At 38.3% G+C, this 23,086-nt stretch overlaps 1 protein-coding gene across 5 annotated transcripts in view; it reads left to right on the plus strand.

Moving 5' to 3' along the window:
* LOC145985789 (3-oxo-5-alpha-steroid 4-dehydrogenase 1-like) overlaps positions 1-23,086 on the plus strand; it is a 113,266-nt gene that overhangs the window by 84,498 nt on the left and 5,682 nt on the right. For 4 of the 5 annotated variants that reach the window (XM_083119874.1, XM_083119872.1, XM_083119875.1 and 1 more), the window contains exons 3-5: positions 1,767-1,933; positions 3,739-3,991; positions 12,344-12,557. In XM_083119874.1, the coding sequence (XP_082976000.1) occupies positions 1,767-1,933; positions 3,739-3,991; positions 12,344-12,410 (487 nt within the window). In that variant the 3' untranslated portion in view covers positions 12,411-12,557. Of the gene's footprint in view, positions 1-1,766; positions 1,934-3,738; positions 3,992-12,343; positions 12,558-23,086 lie in introns of those variants that run through there. The other variant, XM_083119876.1, reaches the window with a different exon arrangement.

Genomic DNA, 23,086 nt, shown 5'->3' on the forward strand with positions numbered 1-23,086 from the left:
TAGAGAAAATTTTTGACTAAATTAAGGAGTGAAAGAAATGTATGAATTACTGCAGTGTCATGTCAAGCTGTGGATTTGGACTAACATCGTCATTCAAATAGTAATTCTTATTGTCGAACTTAGAAAATTATATTATAGAGTCATCCTGACTAGTAGCATATTCACCTCAGTATTTTGTCCACAGGCGCGTGCAAGAAATGTTCACGTAACATTGTTCACAAGAAAAAAATAGACATTATAATTTTGATTTTCTTGAATGATGGTCCGACACCAAGTTAAAATTTTATATGTGCCGGCACTAGAAAACAGATGATTTTCAAATTATCATACGGTAAGCAATGATATGGTTAATTACCTGTGGAAATCCTTGAGGAAAAGTTACTATATATATATATATAGTATTTTACCAACTTGGACGACGTTTACAAACAATGAAGTCAGTGGCGGCTTGTAATCACACATTCGCGATTATCTGGAAAACGGTTCGTTTGCAGACCCATGTTTACTGAGACATTTTTTAATTTCTGGTTCATTCCATATCAAAACGACTAATTTCAGAAAAGTTTCCAGATCATGGTTTTTTGATTTGGATGAAATTTGGCTTGAAGGTTCAATAATGTCTGGAAGGCTTGTATTCCAAACATTAGGTTCCTCCGAGAAATAGTTCTCGAGTTATAGCGTGTGGGAGAAGGTGGTTCGCAACAGAAAATGTGACCCAAATCTGAGAAACGAGCCTCAGAGCTAACTTCAAGACTCAATAACTTCGGAACTATTGCTCACAGCCTAGTGATATTTACACACCAAACAAACCTCTCACCAAACAATACGTGCATTGCATCAAAATACCCTCAGATTGTGTACGTTAGCAAATAAAATGCCCTAAAATATGCCTTAAAAAGCCTTGTGTCAAAAAAAATTCACATTTTATGTTGCGCGGCACCTTCTTCCATAGGCTATAACTCCAGAACTATTTTTGGAGGAACCTATTATTTGGAATACAAGCCTTCCAGACATGCCAAATTTCATCCAATTCAAAAAACCTTGACCTGGAGGCCTTGGTCGATCTGACGTGGAATGACCCTTCTATTATCGTGTACTTTCACCTGTGTCCGCTATTACCTTTGAGACACCCTGTATATATATATTGAAAGGCGTGCTCTTCCAAGAAACAAACCTGCTTGGTTTTTGAAATTCTGTTGTTTATGACAGGAACCTGCACATTGCCTTCATTATTAGTCCTTTTTAACTGAGCTTCTGCGTAGTGTAATTCCCGGCGATCAAGGGTTCAATTCCCGGTAGAATCTTCAAAATTTCGGTGTTGATCCAGCATCATGTGGGCAATCGGGAAGCTATTTAAAAGATAAGTAACGGACTCCAATCTCGAAAGCCAGAAACCAGCGGCTATGGGATGGGACTCGATGCCCTGACCCGGCATCGCATAAAGAAAATCTGCTTAGCAGACTTTCACTCAAGAAGGGTTGTTGGGTTATGAAATTTGAAATAATTCTACGTATTGTCCTTGAAGTGAAATTATATGTGTGAATAATAATCCTGAGGTCCATGAGTATATATATTAATATTTCATCTTAGGTTATGTGTGTGTGTGTAAGAGGTAAATTAGATAGGCTTATGTGGATATCTACATATTGTATTAATATTGCTCTAAGACGAAACCAGCGAGCCTGTCTGCTTAACACAGAATTTGTGGATATAGTATGTGGTGTATATGTGTACATGAAATTAATTTGTTCCTCTGCTTCTCCCAGGGCAATTGTTCATACGTTCAAGATGAAGAATTCAAAACCCGCTGCACCTTGGGTTATCTTCAATCTGTTTGCTACGTCAATATTGAATGGCTTTCTACAAGCGTACGCATTGGTTCACGTCTCCATCTACCCTCATCATTGGCTCACGAGTCCGATGTTTCTCTTAGGTAACTACACCTTAAAATGTTATATGATTTACCTATATTCTATATACATACTTGGATAAGATAAAATATAGTGTCTAAATGGAATTTGCAAGTATGTTAAATAAAATGTCCTTGTATTATTAACTGCGGCACATGTACAGTGACGGACACTTCTGGATCGTATCGATTCTATTGAAGGTCAACGGTATTGTTGCAACCCAGAAGTTAAACTGTCCGTGACTGTTCAGTGCATACAGAATTTTGCTCCCTTGTGTGGTCCAAGGATTATTAGAGATCCTTTATTTACAAAGTTATAAAGCTAGAAGTTTCTGAAATTTCGCTGTTGCCTTGGTTAATTGATGTTAAGCGAGGTAAGAGGTTAATTGCAAAACTCTTGTTATTACTCTTCGTCATTTTCCACTGAAAATTACCACATCGCCAGCTCTTCTAACGTAAGTTAACTTAGTCTTCCTTGTAAATATATTGAATAAATTTCAACACCGATTCTTCCTGCTTACCCATTTAAATCTCACCAGCATTCTCCTTGATCCGAATAGCGTGTCAAGAGCTTCAATTAAATTGAACTAGATTGAGTTAATCGGGATTGAATTAAATCTGAGCTAGTTAAGATCCAAGGGTACTGCCTGGGATTGGTTTTCTCTGTGACTTCTATGGAGTGGTTAGAAGCATTAATCTACTGAAATCCCGCACTTCAATTACTAGAGTTTCCCACACTCCTAGTTTGCAAGTTTAACGTTCAAAGCAGTTGCTTTGCGAAATACATAGACTCAAGGTTCTCCTCGGAATTCGACTTGATTGTTGTTTTCCTTTATGGTTGTTTGTATAGTTCAACGACAAACCTTGTAGGTATAATAGTGTATGCTTGTTAACATTAAACTGTAGGTCCAGTCCCGATTAGCCTTTCTGTGCATAAAGTAGACTTTAAAACAACATAAAAAAATATTGTTAAGAACTCAAGTATGTACATTATTGCGTTTTATTAATACTGTAATACAATTAATTTCTAGAAGGAAAACTCATTCGTCACTATTCACGTTTGTCATCATTTTCAAATTATTGTGACAAAAAAGTTACTAGGCTTCAGTGGTAGAGATATGTTGAGTGATTCACTCATAATATCACGACCAAAGTTTCTGGTTGAGTTCCGGGCAGCACGTGGAGATTTCATCCAATCACAATCCACCATCGTGGTAACCTTAGAGAGGTAGAAACGCGACGTAAAAAATACATACATGTATAGTAAGGTAAATTCTTGCTATGGGCTACTTTGTGCAGCTTTGTGGATGCCACCATTTATATGGAATGTAAACATTTTGCATAAATACCAAATAATATACCAATACATAACATGACTAAAATAGTGTAAGATTGTCATTAGTTTCTGCGGAGAAATTTCAATCACAGGAAATAGAATGACAGATTTTATGTAATGCTACACACATATTTGTGCATAGAGACCTTTCATATTAAGTTGCGTCGTAGGTGCATTGGGAGAGGCTTCTCAATATAACTTATGTTTCAAAGACTAATGTTTGATAAATCCAGATATAGTGCTTGTACAGTCACGGACACGTCTGGGTTGTAGTAGACTACGTCTACTTAAGATATCGACATATGCAAAGATGACTGTGGTGAAGTCATATTAATTCTTGGTTTAATTACTACTCTAAAAGGACCTTAATCTACTGAAATTTGATTATACAAATAGTAATTATTATATTTGTATTACTTTTCCTGTAGCACGAATTATTAGTTATATGTGTGTCCTTTATACATTCATGAGCTGTTATTTTCTTTTAATATAGGCACTGCCCTATTCCTGCTTGGTGGTTATATCAATGTCTACCATGATAACATCCTATCAAATTTGAGAAGTGGTACTGATACCTCGTACAAAGTACCCGTTGGTGGAATGTTCTCCCTGGTGTCCTGCGCCAATTATTTTGGTGAAATTGTTGAGTGGTGGGGGTACTTCTTGGCGGCAAACAACTTCCCAGCATTCAGCATGGCGGTATGGTCAACGATGTACCTGCTTATCAGAGGGTTGCAGTATCACAGGTAAGCAGGATCAAGTACATCCACAATAAAAAGCAGTGGTTGAAAGGTGTTTACACATCCCAGAATATTTTAGTTACCTCTCGTGGACTATAAATCTATAAAATTAAGAGTTCCTTATGTTTGGATGTCATAATTTATAACCTACAAGGATTAATTTGAAATTGTGTTCTCTGTGTCACCATGAGGGGAAAAACAAATCGGTATGGTATCATGTTTTTATACACAGTCCACCTCAGTTCAAGAGATGTCTAGTGATGCTACAATCTTCTCATACTTTGGTAATACATTATTTTCTCTTGTGTCTGTAAATAGATATCTACAGCTTATATGATGGCTTCACCCGGTGACGAAGCACACAGAGGTAGGGGAGGTGAACGCATCCTAGTAAATAGGTTTTCAATGTGGAATACTCAGAATTTATTTATGGTTCGCTATTCTGGAACTGCACTGGAGGCCACTCAATCTCAACCTCTATTAAAGTTTTTGCCACCATACAGCATCAAGGTGACCGCAAGAACAGCCTTGATGCTTCACAAAGATTTCAAAGCCACAAAACGTTATTATGCTCCAAAACTAAACACTGCAGGCAATTATGATATATAAAGTAAACATCATGACATTGCTAGAACTATCAGAATCACTCGAGAGGGCAATGTGTTATTGCATTCGATAGGCGGGTACAATATTTATTTCGTAAGTAACAGGAAATTTTTATCATTTTACTCACATCGGTGAGTATCGGTTGATTTTCTTTTACCGATACCATCAGACACCAAAGATTTTTACTTCTGTCTTTTGTGTGACTGCCGGTATCGGCCAATCATGGCTATTTATTTCCTCCGAAAGCCGGCCCCCGTGGCGGAGTGGTTAGCAGATCGCGCTACGACGCCAGGGATCGAATCCCGGACTGGGCATGGATGTTGGGGAGTGTCCATTCAAAACTTCATCACTCATCCCCATCTTCACTTCACAAATTAGCCAAAAGTGGCACAAACAGCGACGTAAAATACAGCAAATCAATCAATCAATAATTTCCGCCGATATTAGATTGAGAACATACGGCTTTGAATGACAGCACTAAGAAAGATAAGCTAATCGGGACTGGATCTACATTTTAAAGTGGGACCCGAACCACTTTGTGCCTCTACTGAATATCGAACCCGCGATCTATTGATTATACAAGGCGACGGCGACACCATCGGAGATGCCCCTCTAAAGATTAATGTACACCACTACTTACAACAATGTACATAAAATATTTATGAGGAACTTTATTTTTCATCTAATGGACGTACCATAATTATTTTTGTTATTCAATAAATATTCAATTTTTTATTTCTTTGACATTAATTCCCTTGCCAGGACAGTTGTTTTTACATACATTTTAGCGGTCTTAACTACACGTAAGCTAGATGATGAATATTTGCTGTTTATCTCTGATTTTATAGCGTCTTTTTACTATTTATGTAATAACAATATTTTTTGGTCAAGATAGAAAGAACAAAATATGTATTAACGTTGTCTTTCCTCCATTTTTTAGTCTGTGGTTACATACAACGTGGCATTTCTCCATACGCATCAGAGAAATTAAGTATTAATTAATTAATTTTCATATTATTACAAATAATTATAATAACGTTTTAAATAGAAACAATTTTATTATTATATTTCTGAGACACGTGGCTCGGATTGGCTCCCCAAATTATATATTTATAAATACGTGCCTAGTGATGTGACGAGCTAGTATGACTCGGTAACTAGCCTTTGCTATTTTGTACTGGAATTATACAAGTATCGGTATCGGTCATGGTATCGTTATCGGAACCGGTATCGGCTCAGCTCTCATTTTATACAACAATTTAACTAGTAGTCTTTCCTTTATGTCCATTGATGCCATATGACATATTCAAAGCTAGTTTAAAGAATTAATGATTGTTGTAAAGAAACTATACGTCAAATTTTATTGTGCTACCTATATTGATGTTATAAAGGATATACAAAACTGCCGATATGCTGTATCTAGGAAATGTTACGTGATAAGCCAATTTTGTGAACTGCGTTGAATTCAGGATTCTCGAATTACTAAAGAGCACGCACTATCATCACCTGTTTTTACGTAGGGAAATATAACAAAACAACTTTATGAACGTGTTTACATTGCTCTTGCATAGAAGCGCCGAATTCATATAAATTTTGAAGGGACAAGATTTACATAAACAATATTTTAATTCCACACACTCTCTCTCTCTCTCTTCAGGAATTTAGATGGGGTGTAGAAAATTCGTTTGTCCTCCCAGGGTCGGCAAAATGTTCGTACATAATTTTTCTGGTTTTAAATACAATATATTTTTGTGGGTTTCTACATGTGTGTGGCGTATTTACAAACCATGGAGTGCTGTAGAACCAGAGGTACATAATGCTTTCTTATTGGCTGTGAGCACCGGAAGTGTTTATGTTCCGTGTCAGTCGTTTCTTACTTGGTCGTTTACAAGAAAATTAGACTCGTGATTATCTAGTAATATAGATTGTAATCAAATTGTCGAAATTATGTTAAGAAATATATAAAAATATGGAAAATGTTAAAAATACAATGAATCTTTTCTTAACGATAAAAATCAATATTAAGCCATCGAAAAACAATAGACCCTAATATTAAATATTTCTAAAAACGCTTGTAACATATGTGAAGTGATTACTACATTATAGGAGAAATTTAACAACTTGACATGTGCTAAATAATACCATTTTTGTGCAATAATTTTTAAAATATGCTAGAAAATGAACCTCAGTTTAAAGGAGTTTCCCATCTTGTTGGTATGGATGTCTGAAATCTACAATGTCAACTTCAACCCTGCCATCTAGCGTTAATTTGAAGGAACACTGCATTAACTTCCGGAAGATAGCCAATCAGGAGCCAAATATGGCTGTAGGTTCTGCATCACTATAGGGTTTGTAAATACGCTAACGGGTGACAATTTCTCAAGGCACCCAAACGTCAAACCCACTTCCACGTAGTACATCCTGGACTGCATTTTGCATACTAACGAGGCTCTGGCGTCTGAAGCTATGGCCAGTATAATCCCCTATGGGACTTGTGTTGTATGCTGTCCATATGTGTTTGGGTTGTGATTGTCCTTTTATCTGTTTCATCTTATCATCATTCATCCTCATCTTCGCAATTAGCCAAAAGTAAGAGAAACACAAAGTAAAATAAACTAAATCAATCAATCAATTAACATGTGCGTGTGTGTTAGTATGTGATGATGATGATGTGACTGTTACGTTGGAACATGTTGATGATGATAACATGGTACACGTTTTTAAAATTAAATTTAAATATTGCAAGTTCAGCTCAAGCTATTATTGTCAGTGTCAGGAAACATTTAGAGTTAAAGCGCGTCAGGAACTAAGACAATGAAATGGAGGATCTCCCTTTCAAGTATACTTTATCATTTATTTCTCTGTATATGCACGAAGTGGTTTCTAAGTAGTTTATTTATTTTAAAAAAAAAAGACAGAGAAAGAGTAAATTAAGGAACTTGCTTCCCTAGCACGTATTAATTCGTACCCTTGTACTTAGAGCTCCTCCCTATAGATGTCTCTGTACGCGTTTCTGAAGTTCTCCACTTCATCAAAAGATGTCGCCATGGTCAAGAGCGAATATGTTGGTTCAGAAGCAATTCAACGTAGTCTCGAAGCGTGATTTTCTGCAGCCCACAAAGTAATAATTCTTCCCAATACGACCCAGCTGGAGATCAGTGCTTCATATCACGTTTTATTGCTCCATTCCCTCTTAAAGAGGGGCAAGATCTCGGGGATATGGCAGAAGATTCAGGGTAAAAACGAGATGCTTTCAACTTGGTTTGACGTGGAGGATATCCGCCGCTTGATGCAGTGGCGAAGCGTGAGCCAAATATTTGGCTAGATTGTCATAAGAATATATACTGTCTTGCTATTCCTTTGTCAATTATTTTATATTATGCTTACAATTAGGGACTTATTGAAAAACTCACGGTCTGTCCTGGAAAATAACCTTGTATCGTCTATTACCTCTTCATTTGCATCATAGATTTTGCTTATCTGCCAAAAAGTATACAGATAATGGAGTTTCTAGGGGGTATTTTGATTGTTATATAACAAATGAAAATTTCCATTAAACTATACAAAGTGTTAAGAATCTGCTGCCCAAATGTAGTATTTTCCTAAGTTTTGATACGGTAGCATTGGTGACGCTAAGGGGAAGGGGGCAGGGGAGCCACGGCCCCGCATAAATCCAGCTGTGTCCCCATGGTCCCGTAGTTTTTGGAAACAAAATTATTTTGAGCATTTCCAAACCCGTTCTCTGTGTTCACAATTTATGTTCCGCAAAATAAATAAATAAAATAAAATAAACTTTTGAGATAGAAAAAATATTTTCTTCGGTTTATTTTTATCACTCGAAGCCAGACGCGGCCCTGTAAGAAATTAAAGGTCGACCATCAAATTTTAAATTCTACACCCAAATAACTGGTCTAAAAGTTATAACTGAAATTGTGAATCGGGGAAAGGGAGAGGGGAGGGGTGGCTGACTCTGTTCTTGGCTCCGAGCCTGCACAAATATAAGCCTGGTTATGATGGAAAGTAGGGTTTAGAGAGACATATTGGACATATTAGTTAGTTAGTTTTGAAGAATATTAATTAATTTTTTTTATTTTTTATTTTTGACTGATTGGTTTGGTTTATTTTTCCTTTCTTTTCTGCCACTTTGCTAATCGCGAAGATGAAGGTCAGTGATGATTAGGGGGCGGATTTATATGCACTAATATAAGCCAAAATATGCATGCAAATATGCACTTAAAAGCCCAAATATGCACTTAAAATATGCGCTAAAAATTTAAAAAACAACCTTTTCTAAGGTTCTGTACGCCTTTCATGCAAAGTAAATGTATCAGTAACTCACTGAACGCAATTATGAAAATGAAAGTGTGATAAATTGTGCTATTTAGGATCACCAAAAAAATACTAATTTACAAATGTTTTTAGTTTCATGTTATTTCATGTTATTCACTTATTATATTACATGCATTCCTTTGTCTGGAAGCTCACTCTAAAAACTGCAATATTGCAGTTACAATAATATACGTATCTTGTAGGAAACACTATGCTCTTTTCGTTGCATTTATCAATATCTTATCCTTTTACTTTAGCAGTTCAATACACTAGACGTTATTTATCGACTTTTTCGGGTATCAGACTCTTGCGATTGTCAAAAAGTAAGTTTTTGTATTTTGAAAATGTTCTTTCCATTTCACAAGATAGCACTGGACATTATTTGTTCGTTTCATTTCCTGATAAATCGTGATGTAAAATGGATTTTTCTGTATTCAGAAATTTCAAATAAATAAATAAATAAATTTCAGTTGTGGAATACCCAGGCAAATACTGGACAGGTTCCCCCTGCAACACCGAAATCACCTGTCTCAGGAACTGCAAACCTGGGTATATGAAAGCTATTGCTAACTGCTTCTCTAATTCAGCTATCTCAACTTCTCCTAGTATTATTATTTTTTAACAATATCGAAAAGAGATTGGATGGACAAAGAAAAATAAATCTAATCTTTGTCCGTTCAAAACTATTAAAGGAATTTTAATATATTTTTAATACTTCATTTAAGATTCACATTAACTGCATTTTGATTCAAATTAACAACACATTCATAAATTGCACATAGTACAACTACAGACAGACCACAATGACCTGGATGGCCTAGTGTGGGGGATTCAACCTGCAAACACTCCGAATGTGAATCCATCACCTTAACAGTCTCTTCAAAGGAAAGAATGCTGGATTGCTGCATTTAACGTGCGGTTCTGGTGACGATCGAGTTCACACCAAAATAAACATATTATAGACAGATATTGAACTGCGGCAGCAAACCGTTTGCATTACGAATCAGTGGTTCGCACCTACCGTAACATGGGAGTCGAACAAACCCTATTTGTCGCGTGAGAATTAATGGAAAATAAAGAACAACAATAGACCAAAGAATAAGAAAAGCATATTTTTTAACATAAATTGTGATGCAGCGTATACGAGATATAATTGTGACAATTTTCCTTATCAAAAGCAGGAACCGTGTTATACGTTCATAAGAACGACAAAATATATATCAATAAGTACGGAAATCCTATGGATAGATACTATTTCAGTTTCTGTATGACTGCCATCTTTCTCTTCCCAATTACTTTAATAATAAAATTAGCACTTCAAATCACTACTACTTTCGTAAAGAAAATTACCAAAAATCATGTTAAATCCTCACCAGTATGTTGTTTGAATATTTAGCTGCAATCCATCGATAGACATAATAACAAAAAGTTATTGTATTTTTATTATGTCTAATTTAAGAATAAAATACGCTCAAAGTGCATATCTTAATCTGACCATAATTCCCTTACTTTCTACTGTCTTCTTATTTTGTACTCAAATAACAGAATCATCCTTCATTAGGTTCTACACAGCAGCATTGTTCATAAAAATTAACGTTGGTTCATAAAAATCAGTGTCCAGGCCTACGCAGGCAACAAATGTTTTCTGTTACCAAAAATGAAAGCTCTGTTTGAGAATGGTAAATTTGCATTTCGGCAAATTTCCATTTAAGCTGCCAAAAACTGCTCTAAATACCTGAAATGTATTACATGTTTAGACCATACTTGACAATAAATTACTTTGCCGGCAGTGGTAAACGCATCGTTGCCTTTTACCTACTGCTGGAGCAATATGCTGTTACTTCCTCTCTCCTTCCGCATTTATTATCACTTCTGCAGCACGCACACACACACACACACGCACACAGATTTATCAAGATGTCACATTAACAGATAATCCTCAATTACCACGACCCCATTGTTGTCACTGGAATTTGGAAATGTGACTCACATCTCTGAAAGGTCGTTGGCTAATGAGGGGGTGGGTTTTCTCTATCTTCGCAGCCACCTGCAACGCTATGAGATGAGTTTTGGAATGTTCTGGACCCAACCAGCGTCCATGACCAGACAGAAGTAGGCTATTTTTTAATGCTGACACAAAGAACGGGGAAAATGAAGCACACAAACTTGAAACTAACAATTACATGAAAATTATAACCAATATATGCAAATTATATGCACGTTAAGCTAAAATATGCACTAACGTCCCAAATATGCATTTATTCGCACTATAAATCTTTACCAGAGTAATCCACACCAGGTGATGATATGATGAAATTGATGAAGGGACATTCACAAAGAACTCCCACGCGCAAACCGGGATTCGAACGTAGGACCCATGGTATGTATTAAATTAATGTATTAATATACATTTTTAATGTATTTTTAATTTTATCGTTAAATGCTAAGTGCAACATACAATTCATAACTAAAGAACAGCTTCAACAAGGAATACTTTTTGATCTAAGTGCAAGGTTTATGACTAATCGATTGTGTAAACAGGTATTTGTTATAACATCAAAAATACTAATGGTGGAATAGCTTTCATCTTTATTTTGCTTTCCCACTTACTTAGTTTGAGTGTCTTTTGTTAATTTTACGTCGCTTTTTCCCACTTTTGCCAACCGTGATGAATAAGATGAATGCTAGATGAAACAATCATGTCTGAGGCGGGAGTCAAACACAGACAACTTAACGACATCGGCCACCAAGCCGGCTATTTTCCAATTTCATTTCTCTTTGTATTAGGGTGGATCAAATGAAAGCGGAACAGGTGCCACAGAATGCAATCAACAAGGTTTATTTCAAACGAAAGTTACACAAGCACTTGTCCCACAGTTTCACTAAATGCTGAATACCCTGCTCGTAGAACTCCTTTGGCTGATATCGTAACCAGTTGCGAACATTGTCCATGACTTCATTGTCCGAGTGGAAGCACCAACCCGTCAATGCTCTTTTCAACGGACCAAAGCTATGGAAGTCGCATGGCGATAGATCAGTGCTGTACGGTGGGCGTTCCAACACTGTACACCCGTACGTCACCAAAGTGTTCTTTGTAACAGCTGACGTATGTTGCCGCACGTTGTCATGCAGCAAAACCACTCCAGAGGACAACAGGCCGGAGCGTTTGGCCTTGATTGCTGCGCGCAAACGGTGGAGGGTACTGCAGTAACAAGCAGCGTTGATCGTTTAACCATGGTCCAGGAACTCAATGAGAATGTGTCCTTCATGATGGAAAAAAATATGTCAGCATCACTTTGGCACTACTCTGTACCATCTTGGACTACTTCGGCGGTGGAGAGCTCTGTTCCTGTTTCAATTTGATCCACCCTCATATTTATTAATTTATTCTCATCAAAACTTTCTGTCTCTGTTTATTTTTAGGTATTACCAAGAGAAGTTTGAAGACTACCCGAAAGGACGAAAAGCAGTCATTCCTTTCTTGTTATAAAATACAATCTTTTATTCTTTTGATAAAAACAACAAAATGAAATATGTGTTAAACTTCGAAACTTTACATGGGAGAGTTGCCTATGAATGTGATCCATAGCTCCTTCCTTCTACCTCCGTATTACATACACAAGTAAAATGTAAACATTACAACATATTTTCTGCATTTTCAATTTTGGAAACCTTGAAAGAAATATGTCCAGACAGGAGACAATATTGTTGCTGGAAGATGGCAAATGTGGTTCTGATTCATTTACAATGAGTCTGTTTTTTCACAGAACTATTTTTTTTTAATTCATCGTTTCAGATACGCGTAGAGAAATCTTATTACCGTTATTAAACAATATTTTAAAAATGAAGTATTTTGAAGACTACGAAAGTTCTCAGCAACTACGGCGGGTTTATTTCCTATGTAATAAGACTATCTCACTTCGTTCTCCAGCAAATTACTAATTATAAAGACTCACGCATTTTATTCGTTAGCCCAGTTGTGTTACACCTATGTGGTCGCAGAATAAATTGGTCACATATTGGAAATGAATAAATTATGTGTAGTTGTTTTGAAGCTGCTGTACGAAATATGTACATGTAAATTAGTCTGAACCACAGTGAAGGAAAATAAAGGGGAAGAGGAACTGAGAACTTTTGTGCCACGGAAGCTGGAATTCTTCTAATAGAGTAATTTTCGGTGGGTCCGGACACACATTATATACGCCCCTGTTTAGTACCATCAATACAATAAAACAGTGAGATGGGATGAAGTTTTTCTTTCTCCGACTTAACTTTCATCAAGGATATTGCCCCCTTAATCAGAGGGTCTGCGCACGCCTATGGTTCCAGAGACTTATTCTGTGCCCGTTTTCAGGGATTGTCGCTGCTGTGTATAAGTTCTGCAGAATTCTGTGGTGTGCTGTGGACAGACTGACAGAGCTGGCAAATATTGAAAAATTAAACCGGGGACAATGTAATGTCAGAGCGGATTATCTTTCGATTTTTAGTAGAAAATGTATTGCTGATATTTAACCGTGGCCAAGGGTCTTCTTTCAATAAAAAAATAACACCGGAGCAGGAAAGACGGTAAAACATAGGACTTGTAATAAAACAAGAGTTTATGTCCGCTTATGAAACTTTTCATTCATTAGAACGATATTATATTGCATTAGAGGCTTATAGTGTAGTGATTTTAGGCCAAAATTTGATAGTTTCAAAGATAAATGTAAAAAATGGGTCTCCGGCCTACATTTTCCAAGATGACAGCCGTAGCACAAATATTTTTCGGAGACTTTTATTGTTTTGTTTTTTCCTATGACCAAATACTATACATATGCACGAAGAGTTTTATCAATTAGTTTTCATTCAATGATTACGTTATTAGAGGTCTATAATATTAATCTAATTTCGAACTAAAACGTTCCGAGTCCATTATTATCCGTTACTATGCAAGTTGAATCCGCATTTGCCCTGTAACTGCGAGATGCTCCATGGGTACCAATAAGGAACTGGTAAATAGCTGTTTTGTGCATTACAGAATCCTTATCGAACACACATATAAGGTTAATTTAGGTCGTAAGAAACTTGTATCTGATAGTTTATTAAGTACAGAAAATTGTATATTAATTCCTAGATTAGTGTATGAGTAATCAACAACCGGTTTGTCTGAGGAAGCGTGATGAACTACAAAACTCGAGGTTCGAAATTCTAACCCCGAGTAAGGTATAAACATGTCATTGCATTTGTCCAATCATCCATTTAGTCAGCATATATTGTAATGTGACAAGTTTCTAACGAGGTACGAGGGATGTCACTTAGGGATGTAGCAATAAAACTACGTTCAATTGGATTTTACAGGATTTGGATAGCCCTCCTTGACTCGGTGAAGAGGTAAGGAAAGCGCACGAGCAAAGCACACTCACCTAATCGAGCAGCAACCCTTCTGGCGTCTCGGACTCTGGTGACGACCACAGCACGAGCGAGACAGTTACCCTGGGTAGCAGGTGTAGGCTGTCATCAATCACCTGAACGGTGGCGCGTGTCGGCCGCGCGACCACGATAACGTTTGCACACTCCTTCTGATTCCTAAAAGTCCGGGCTATTTATCCGACTCGCCACGTGCTGTGTTTCTGATGAGCTTGCAAGCTACTGTGTCACTACTTCCCTGTTTTGATCAGGAAGAGCGACCTGGTAGTTGCAAGCTGGATTCTGTCTAGCCAGAGGAATTTTGTTATTGTCGCTGCCTTGATTGGGTCAGTGTGCTCGAGTTAACTTGGTTTTTGCTTTAACGTTTGACGCCTGTTCGCCTTCCCATGACAATATATAAATTATATAATAATATTTATATATATATATATATATATATATATATATATAATCGCAAATAAAGTGTAGGCTACTTAATTGTTTAGAAAGTACTGTAATTGACTCAAACGAAATGTTTACCACGTAAGTTCGAACAGGGTAAAGTATTGATATTAATTGTATTTTTTAATATTTTTTTATTGAAACTAATGTAATTCATCTTCATCATTACGATCGAACTATAGAAGTAGGAAAGTGGTGTAAAATCAACACACAATAACAATGCGAAATAAATTACATTGGCAGGGACGTTGTTAGGGGGGCACGGGGGGGCACTGGCCCCCCGAAACGTTCAAGTGGCCGGTACAAACTGTTCTACATTTGCTGAAAATTTTACTTTCATGACAAATATTGCAAAATAGTTTTTCAGTAATTTTCTCTTGACTAGTTTGTGACCAGATTGAAGAACGACCGCTTGTGCAGCGGTAAACCACATGTATGCAAACAGTTACAACTGGTCCCGAATCAGATCGCAATACACGCTAAATCTACGGGTAAGTAGTATTATTCGCACCAAATATCTATTCTACTATTGAAACAGTCTAAAACACGCAATGTGTTAAAAGTAAATATCTTCACAAACTGTACGATTTCTCGAGTAGCATATTTTTCTCGATATCGTGAATCCTCCTTAACAACGATGCCTCCCCGATTGCGCAGTGATAGCGTTGTTGCCTTGTAATCGAGGGGTCCCGGGTTCGATACATGGGTGGAGGTACACAGTGGTCCGGATCTTACTTTAAACTGTAGGTCCAGTCCCGATTAGCCTTACTGTGCATAAAGTGGACTTAAAAACACCAACTCAACTCAACTCCTTAACAAACTTTTCGAAGAATCGAAAATTTAAACAAGAACAAGTAAATACATTTTTGTAATTTTGAAGTAAATTATTATTATTATTGTTATTATTTTGGGTATTTTTGGTTCGTATGAAACTGCCTCACACAGTAAGCTTATTTTGTTGAGTCAAGTACAATAACAAACCCTTGCAATAAGTCACTGGAAAGACATGTGAGGTTGCACATATATTTAAGCATCTATAAATATATAATAACCCGTGGTTCGACAGCCCTGGAAGGACCTTGGCCCGACTGCCAGTCCCTCCCACAATCCTACCTAAAATTTTAGAGGTGTGGAGATCTTTAACCAGTAATGGGGTGACATGGGGCCAGCACGTCGAACCCCCAACCGTTATAGGGGATATCCGTAAAGAATAATTATATTCTTGTGGTAAGGAGTCGTTGTCATTTAACAAACTTTATTGATTTATTCCATCAGCATTATTTAAAATGTAGTGCCATACTGAACGTACCAACTTAACAAAGGCACATTGATTGCTAAATGAGGCATATTTTTCCTTGTGTTGCAGAGCAGGTTGAGTTTTTGGAGTATTGCAATGTTTTACACAGTCCGTTCGAAGAATTTTGAAAATATTGATGTTTTGTCAAAGGGACCACCCCCGAATAAATATCTGTGGATGTTTTACAGGTTTCATCGTATTTAAGAAGGTAATTTTTCCGGTGCAACTTTCCTCCGTACAACATGTCTTTTGCCACTCAAGCTGAAGAGCCGATTCATAGGTGCAACGACCTTGGCAGAAAGAAACTCTGATTGGCACCATGTTGACAAAAGACTCAAGAAGTCCCGCAACCGACAGAACTCGAAGCGCTCGGATCCTACGGTGACATACACTTTGGTTGAACACAAACGGATGCATTCGTAGGAAATGCAGTGATTTTATGGGCTGTCCCTTTTTGGGAAGTCGGGGACCTTTTGAAAACACACTTTCCCTTCAAGCTCACCAGGGGGCCTAAGCCAGGTCACCCCTTCCCACAAAATCTTCTCTTCATCTGGCTCTGGTTATCGGCCGCGCCGAAACGCACTGCAGGTAGCTAGGGCTTTCTGGGTTAATTACTTTATGATTCAGAATGGACATAGGCTATTCAAATTGCAAGAGACAAAATTCTACTTTTTGTCCCTTTTCTGGCGGGAGATGAATGACAAAGATGTCGCGGTTTCTTCAGGTTCCCACACTCAACCCTTGTGCTCATAACCTGCAATGAAGGGAAAGGCCATAATAAGCCTTTGTAATGTACCAACTTTATGTCCTCCCTTGGTAACTTTCCACTAATTTTCAAGAAACATCTGCTTCTTTTTGCCCTACTATGTTTATTGGTCGACAATTGATGACTGTCAGCTAGTTCGAAGAACAGTTTGATCAAGAAGTGGTTTCATAATTAGCTTCTGTAAACGTGAGATCCCGGTAGGATCACGGAGTGCTTGAGATCTCATTTTCATGCATTGCGAGTGAAATTTCGATTGATTTGGTTGATTTTACTTTGCTCTTCTGCCACATTTGGCTAATTGCGAAGATTGAGATGAGTGATGATATGATTAAATTGATCAATGGACACAAAAAAACACCATGCTCAGTCCGGAATCCAAACCCGGCACACCTGGCATCGTAGCACGATGTGCTAACCACTCCGCCACGGGTGTAGGCGAAGTGAAAATTCGAGTGTGAAGCTGCCAGCTCGTTTTCCTGTCGAACAAAGTTGAAGTAGGATTGACTGATCGACCAAATGTCAAACACATTGACTTTCGAAATTGGTGTCCGACTACCACACAGGAGACCGGGTTTGGCTCCCAGGGCGGTTGATCTCACATGTGATGAAGAATAAGTCACATTTCAATTAAGGAAGGAAACGAGGTATGTAGTCAACATTTTAGTAGTGTGCATGCTCTAGAAATAATACGTTTCAAAATTCTGCTTATTTTGTGATTTTTCTTCATTTAGCCTCCACCAGGGTTGTCAAAGGTCCATCTACCCATAAGTTCTATGGGTTTTATTGGGTTCCGTTGCAGGACCGGAACTTTTCTTCTCGCACAATTTAAATTCGGTCCTAGTAGTGTATTGTTCCATTAAAAATAGGTTACTGGATCGTATTTAAATTGATCCGGAAAAAATTCCTGTAGCGAATTTTAATTGATCCGGGAAAAAAGTTCTTGGACAGTGTTTAAATTCAGCCGAAAAACAAGGTTCCTAAACGGTATTTAAATTTTACCGAAAAAAAGCGTTCCTGCACCGTATTTAAATTCATACGGAAAAAAGGTTCCTGGACCGAATTGAGGCCTAGAACCCATTTACACTTGCTGATTTTCTCTCCCGGATGGGAAATGAATTTATTTACAATACCTGGACCATTAACAACCCTGGGATTGTTAAAGATTAGGGAACGCATACATCCTAATTTGTTCTATAGGATTCCGTTATGGGACCGGAACCTTTTCTCTCGCACAATCTAAATACGTACCAAGTTTCGAATTGTTTCATTTCAATACGGAACTTTGACCCTATTTAAACTGATGTGGAAAAAAAATGTTCGTTGACCGTAATTTAAATTCATCAAGAAATAAGGGTCCTGGACCGAATTGAAATTCATCTGGGAAGAATATTCATGGACCGAATTGAAAACTTTACAAATGAAAAGGTTCATTACGGTCCAGAACCCATTTACGCTTGCTGATTTTCTCTCCTGGACCGGAGTTGAATTTATTTAAAATTCCTACACCTTTAACAACCCTGGACTCCGCCCGCAAATGGAGACGCTGTGGCTGCTGCTTAGTGCTTAGGCGGGAAAGTTGACTAGACATACAAATAAAATTAATCCAAAGTTATATAGCGAATAATAGGTACTTATATAATAACATCATGAAATACGGAGAGCCAAATTACTTATCAAGCATTTTCTGTTATTTGCCTATCCTAGTGGGAGCGAAAATATTTTGCCCTTGCTGGTGAACTCGGTTCCTGCAAATTCAAGACGGCATTTTCTAATTAACATTTCTATTTGGGCCGACAACTCCGTGGTGAAGTGGTTAGCAGGTTACGCTAAGAAGCAGAATGCCCCATGTTAGAATCCCGGCCTGAGAATGTGTCTTCTTTGTGATGGTCCTTTCATCAAGTTAATCTTAACTCATTCTCATCTTCACGATTAGCCAAAAAGTGTCAGAAAAGTAAAGTAAAATGAACCAAATCAATCAATAGTTTCTATTTCGTTATTTTACGCCGCTTTTCTACCTCTTGTGTTAAATGCGACGATGAGACTGAATGATGATCCGAAGGAATAGCGATGCGAGACATGATGCAACGACACCTGTCCAAGGTCCGAACCTTGGACCTCTGGTTTAGTAGTGCGTCATGCTCATGCTTCGGGAGTGGAATCCTTTGAATGAAAAACTATAAAAGTAGGGTGAAAGAAAACAACATTGCACTGTGCAAAAAAGCCATGTTTAGGTTCTCTAAAGAAAAGTACAGTTATTCAGTAAAATTAATTTTGAAGGTCAAAGCCTCCGAAGTGTTTTTCCATTCGGTGACGCGTGGTCATCACATCGAGTCCCATCTAGCTTTGAGAGTGGAATTCGCTTACATATTGATTTCAAGTAGCTTCCCAATTGTCCTCACGATGTTAGGCCATCACAGAAATTTTGGAGTTTCTACCAGGGATCGAACCTTGAAACACTAGAGCGCAATAATTTGAGTGCGCGGGAATTTTGTTTGTTTTAAGAAACTAGATGTGTGCATAAAATTTGATATATATCGTTATCATTCTCCAATGTGTACAGTACGATGCCACAAAAGACTCGTTCATGTCCCATAGAATAGTGTTTAAGGGTGTCGCCTTGCACTAAAGGCCGCCGGATTCGATTCTGGTATAAACAATATGCATGGGATGCCTATCTTGAACTCATTACACAAACATTTCATTTTCGCACCGTTGTCATACTTGTACGTACACCTAATGCCAGCACTTTTTTATATCTAAACTAACGAAAGAGGGTATTCTCTACTTCTCAATTTTCTTCGAGCAAATTTACAAATCTAAGGAGTAAGGACTAATGACATTGTTCTTGGTATCTCAAAAATCTGACATAAGAGAAAATACATGGATTTTTAAAGACTGTCTAGATTCTATTAAGTTAATAACTTCATTCTGCATTTAGATTCCTGAATAATGGCCTTGGATTTCGCGAGTCTATATCCTTAAATTTTTTGGGGCTACAGGAGAAAATAATGTTCTCTTCCAACAAGATTATATATATATATATATATATATATATATATATATATATATATATATATATATATATATATATACAAACATACTGTACATATACCTATGTAGACCTATATGGTATTGATATGGTTCGGGGTGAAGGACTTGGTAATGAGGATTAATAACCAGACGGTGAACAATTAATACATTTAATATACACTGGACGTTATGTCCGAAGCATTCAAATACATTGAACCATGATATAACAAACATTACACAGAATATATCTGCTTATGATTTTTCTTCTTCTTGCCGTGAAGACTAAGCCTTGTAGCCATACCTAGACCGTATCATCCCTCCAGGTGTCCCATAAAAAAATCAGATATGCTGATGACCGTATCGATCTGGTGGGCGGCGAACCCTGGTAGACCTTCTCGGAGATGAGTGAGGTGTGCTAGGACCTGGTCCTGGGTATCCGGCTCTGCCTGGGATAGGTTCTGGTACTGTTCCACCGGGGTTTGTTGAATTTCTATTTGATATTGTAACGTTGAAGTCGTCGTCATCTGCAGTGTCACGTGAAACACGTCTCTTCAACCACCTGGGATGTACCACTCGTTTGATTCCATCTTCCAACATTATCTCGTAGAGGATACTATCCCCAATTCGACGAATGACAACTCCTGGGATGTAATTTGGAGTACCATGCTTAGGTGATTGAACCCAAACTGCTGAGTTGATGGTGAAAGTACCATATCTCGATGAAGAATCGTTCTGAAATTTTGCTGACTTCCTCGGCTTGAACGGAGATTCACTCGACAGAGGCAGATTGTTTGGTTCCCACCAAAATCTTGGTCGGTATTTCAAGACCGAAAGTGCCGGCAGGCTTCCTTTTCCACCCAGTCGCGTGTTCCGAAGGATGAAAAGAAGGTTGGCGATCCCCATATCAAGTTCAAGCGTGCTGAGATTGGGTTTGTCAGTTATAAGCTTGACAAGAGCGGTTTTGACAGTACGAACGTATCGTTCGGCTAAGCCGTTGCTAGGACTGTGATAAGGTGGTGAAGTAACATGTTTGATGCCATTCTTAAGGCAGAAGTTACGAAATTCGAGAGAAGTGAACGTTGGGCCGTTGTCGGATACGATAGTATTTGGTATCCCTAGCGTGGCGTAAGATTGCATAAGCCAGCGGATCGTTTCCTTTGTGTCCAATGTGTGTAGAGGCCATACTTCTGTCCACTTGCTGAAGGCGTCTACTATCAGTAGGAACTTACGCCCTGAAAAGAAAAAATGGTCTATATGCCATCTCTCGTTCACATACGAAGCGAGAGGCCATGAAGAATCGGGTCCGTTTCGGACCTTAGGAGCGTTTGCTCGGCATGTATTGCAGCTCGCTACAAAATCCGTAATCTCTGCTGACATGCCTGGCCACCAAAATCTGGAAAGACACAACTCTTTCATACGAGTTGAACCAATGTGTCCATCGTGTAAAGCTCTAAGAACTTCATTCCATTTAACTGTGGGAATGATAAGTCTACCCGACCACATGAGCGTTCCCTGCTCGTACGTTAGGTGAGCTCTTCTTTCGAAGAAAGGTGCGAGCTTCTTCCGTTCGGTAGACGTGTCGTGTTGATCTGGCCAACCATTTACTACACAGGAGACAACTAATGAGAGCAGTGGGTCTTCTGAAGTGGCGTTCTGTATTGAGTCTCGAGAAAGAGGAGCTACAGCGTCTTCAATGGACCCGAAATATGCATGAAGTTCTTCTTCTCCAGCTGGTATTGTGTCACGTGTTTGCGTAGGCAACCTGCTTAGCATGTCAGCTACTTCTACCTTGCTGGAATGAATTATATTATATTGGTATGAAGATAAAAGTAGAGCCCATCTCATCAATCTATTGGATGAATGTTTTGAAATGGCTCGATCCGGAGAAAATATAAACTTTACAGCACGTGCGTCTGTAACAATCTCGAACTTGGATCCGAGTAAAAATTTGTGAAATCGCTTGATACCGTGAACTATGGCTAGAGCTTCTCTCTCTACCTGGGAGTATCTGCGCTCCGTCTCACTGAAGGTGGTAGAAGAGCAGGCGATGGTCTGTAGACCGCTATCAACTCGATGACACAATTGCGCGCCACAGCCGAAAGGAGAGCCATCAGTGATAAGTACAACTGGCTTTGTTGGGTCGAAAGGCACAATAGGATTTACCTCTCGAAGTTCCGCCATGATGCTGTCGAACTCGTGTTGACAGTTATCGTCCCAGTTCCAAGAGACGTTTTTCTTGAGTAAAGAAAGCAAAAAGTGAAGTTTCGAAGCTAAGTTGGGTACAAACTTTCGATGAAAGTTGATCATCCCGATGAAGGAACGTAATTGTGATTTGTCTTGAGGTGGTGGAGAATTTAAGACGGCCTCCAAGTTCTTGTCTGACGGCCGTATACCATTGACGTCAATCTTGTATCCTAGGTAATCGATAGATGAGGTTAGGAATTGGCTTTTGCTGGCGCTCGCTTTGACATTGTGTTTGGCCAGACGATTCAGGACATCACACGTGCGTGTGAAGCATTCTTGCAATGTTTCACCTCCGATGATGACGTCATCAAAGTAGAAAGAAACTCCGGGAATGTCATCTAGAATCTTTGCTAGGACCATTTGAAACAGATCTCCACTTATGTTTATGCCAAAAGGTAGTCTGTGAGGTTTATATAATCCCCAAGGTGTGTTGACGACAGTGATGCGTTTTGCAGCTTCAGAAAGTTCCAACTGTCCGTAAGCCATTTGAAGGTCAACTGCCGTAAAGTATTTACACCTGGCCAACTTAGAGAAAATATCCTCGACTCTAGCAATGGGAAACTTGACGTTTTCAGTCATTTTATTCACCGTTCCTGAGAAGTCAGTGCAGAGACGAAGTGAGCCATCTTTCTTGGTAACAACGACAAGTGGTGAGGCCCAATCAGAATATCCGACCGGTTCCCATAACCCTACTTTCACTAGATTTTGAATAGAATCCTGAACACGGTCTCGAATACCGTAAGGAACTTCGTAATGTCTACGAAATATTGGTGCAGAGTTGGATCTCAGTGGTATATCGACCAAATAAGGTGTAATTGGCTTGGACAAATCACCATCAAAGATTTTCTCGTATCTAGAAGAAATTTCTCGCCTTAGGTCGTCGGCACCAGCGTTAGTAATAGTACCTTGTACTGTGTTAGTTGAAAGAACACTGGCCGTAACTAATAATCGCCTCCAAGATGGTTGAATAATGTCCAACCAT

This window comes from Lepisma saccharinum, chromosome 3, assembly GCF_977018435.1.
Source record: "Lepisma saccharinum chromosome 3, izLepSacc3.1, whole genome shotgun sequence".
Classification (NCBI taxonomy): Eukaryota; Metazoa; Arthropoda; class Insecta; order Zygentoma; family Lepismatidae; genus Lepisma; species Lepisma saccharinum.